The following is a 1,970-nucleotide window of genomic DNA, read 5'->3' as shown; positions in this document are numbered from 1 at the left end:
GTAGTAGTAGTAGTAGTAGTAGTAGTAGTAGTAGTAGTAGTAGTAGTAGTAGTTATCATTATTTTGTTTATTACATCCGTATTGTCTGCCGCAGTTGAACCAGCATGGGACAAAACTCCTCCCGGCCGGACGTGGAACATCCTGCCTTTAAGGGACTCCAGCCTCCGCCGCAGGGATCCTCTCAAGAATGGCCGCGCTGGGCCTCGACTTTGACCCAGGGACTACCACGTGATGGGGAGAAGGGCCTGTTCAGGGGAGAGTTCATCCTGGTACAGGCCCCGCCCTCTGGGGCGTTGAGGAGAGGCGAGGAAACCCACCCGAGAGCCCAGCATCTGTTCAATCAGTCCTTGCGTGAGTGGTCACTGACATCATCATCATCATCATCATCATCATCATCACCATCATCATCATCACTGTCATCATCATCATCATGTTACATAACATAGATAAAGAAAAGGGAGTCTTGTGCATTTTCAAAACAGTAGTATAAATAAATAATTAGATGAAAACGTTCGATTTATTATTTTTTCTTTGGGAGGGGGGGCATGAAGGAGGAGGGGGAAAAGTTGAGGAGAACGAGGCAACAGTAGGAAGGGAAGGAGGCGAAGGATGATTAGAGCATGAAGGAGAAAGGGATGAAGAGGAGGACGATGTGAAAGGGAAAGAGTTGGAGGAGCAGGGGAGGAGGAGGGTACATATGACGGTGCTACACATAAAAATATGCACAAGGAAGCTCGGCAGTTAGTCTTTTTTATTGAAGTTACGTCAGAAAAAACAGTCTCAGCAAAGCAGCCATGATAATGACATTCTTTTCTACCCGCTCCCAGGCTCTCGCATGGTGAGTCTACCTCGACTTGAGCAAGAATTTCTTATGCAGATGAGACAAAATGGTGTAACGAGGCTACCGAATCAGCTGCCGAGACGGAGGTAAGTTTCTAACAAAGACTTGGTTTTTGTGAGAATTGAACGCCCGCCTATCAGTGCACAGTCGGTTATTTCCGAGGTGAAGTCCTGGAGTGTGATGAGAGGAAAAAGAAAACTAATCATTATTGTTTTTAATGGGAAATGTTTCACACGCCAATACACAAGTTTAATCTTTAAGGAGGCTGACTGCTCCATTCCTCCCTGTCAGGGCCAACCCCGCACTGACTAGAATACATCTCAGTAAACTAGCGGAGATGAGGTATTCTATATTATATAAAAGTATCTTTCCCCACCCAGTTCGAGAATCCAACTCACGTCTTGTTTGTGCACCGGCGAAGAATTTAACTATTACACCACAATTAAACAGCGACAGAGCAAAATATAGTTCTCTAAGGAAATAAGGCAATACCAGTGTGTGTTGTGCAGCGATTGGGCGCTTCGGCGTCGTGCATATACTCAAGATCTGAGCTCGGTACCGGTGAGGGAAGAATTTGTATCGAGTATCTCGGCTTTCTACTGTTACTTTGTATCACTTTCAGTCGTGATTGACACATGCCAGGCAGGGTTGAAACCAGCTTCGAAGATGTGGGTCTAAGACACTTATATTTAAAAGGAAAGAAGAAAATGGGCTATACACCGATGTACACATTAACATCCAAGCTTGGACATGTTTTTGTCACTGTACGGGACAGAGGTCGCCTCAACCACCGTCTTACGGTTTCCTTTTTCAAAGTTGTTTCTTTTTCCATTTTTAGAGGGACATGTATAGCAATCCAAGTTTCTTTCTTTGACTTCAGGGCGTGAAGGAGTGCGGGGATGGGTTCAAGAGGTTCTGTGTTGGCAGAAACTCATCCCGTATCCGTTCATCACGTAAATTAATTTATTGTGGGTGGTTTGTCTCCTGGACAAAACATAAAATGACGAACAAATACAACTACGTGAAGCTGTTTGGGTCAGACATACTCAACATAACCCACCTATTGGACATATTATAGAAGAAGAAGAAGAAGAAGAAGAAGAAGAAGAAGAAGAAGAAGAAGAAGAAG

The 1,970-nt window shown here is 44.4% G+C and overlaps 1 protein-coding gene across 1 annotated transcript in view; it reads left to right on the top strand.

The window, feature by feature from the left end:
* Positions 1-98: 98 nt before the first annotated feature.
* Positions 99-1,970, top strand: part of LOC101863908 (actin cytoskeleton-regulatory complex protein PAN1) — a 24,189-nt gene continuing 22,317 nt past the window's right edge. The window contains exons 1-2 of the mRNA XM_005100847.1: positions 99-351; positions 828-927. Coding sequence (XP_005100904.1) covers positions 105-351; positions 828-927 — 347 coding nt within the window. The 5' untranslated portion in view covers positions 99-104. The remainder of the gene's footprint in view (positions 352-827; positions 928-1,970) is intronic.

The sequence above is a fragment of the Aplysia californica genome, unplaced genomic scaffold (genome assembly GCF_000002075.1).
Source record: "Aplysia californica isolate F4 #8 unplaced genomic scaffold, AplCal3.0 scaffold00262, whole genome shotgun sequence".
NCBI classification, from domain to species: domain Eukaryota; kingdom Metazoa; phylum Mollusca; class Gastropoda; order Aplysiida; family Aplysiidae; genus Aplysia; species Aplysia californica.
Note: the sequence above shows the minus strand (reverse complement) of the source record. Positions and strands in the feature narration are given on the sequence as shown.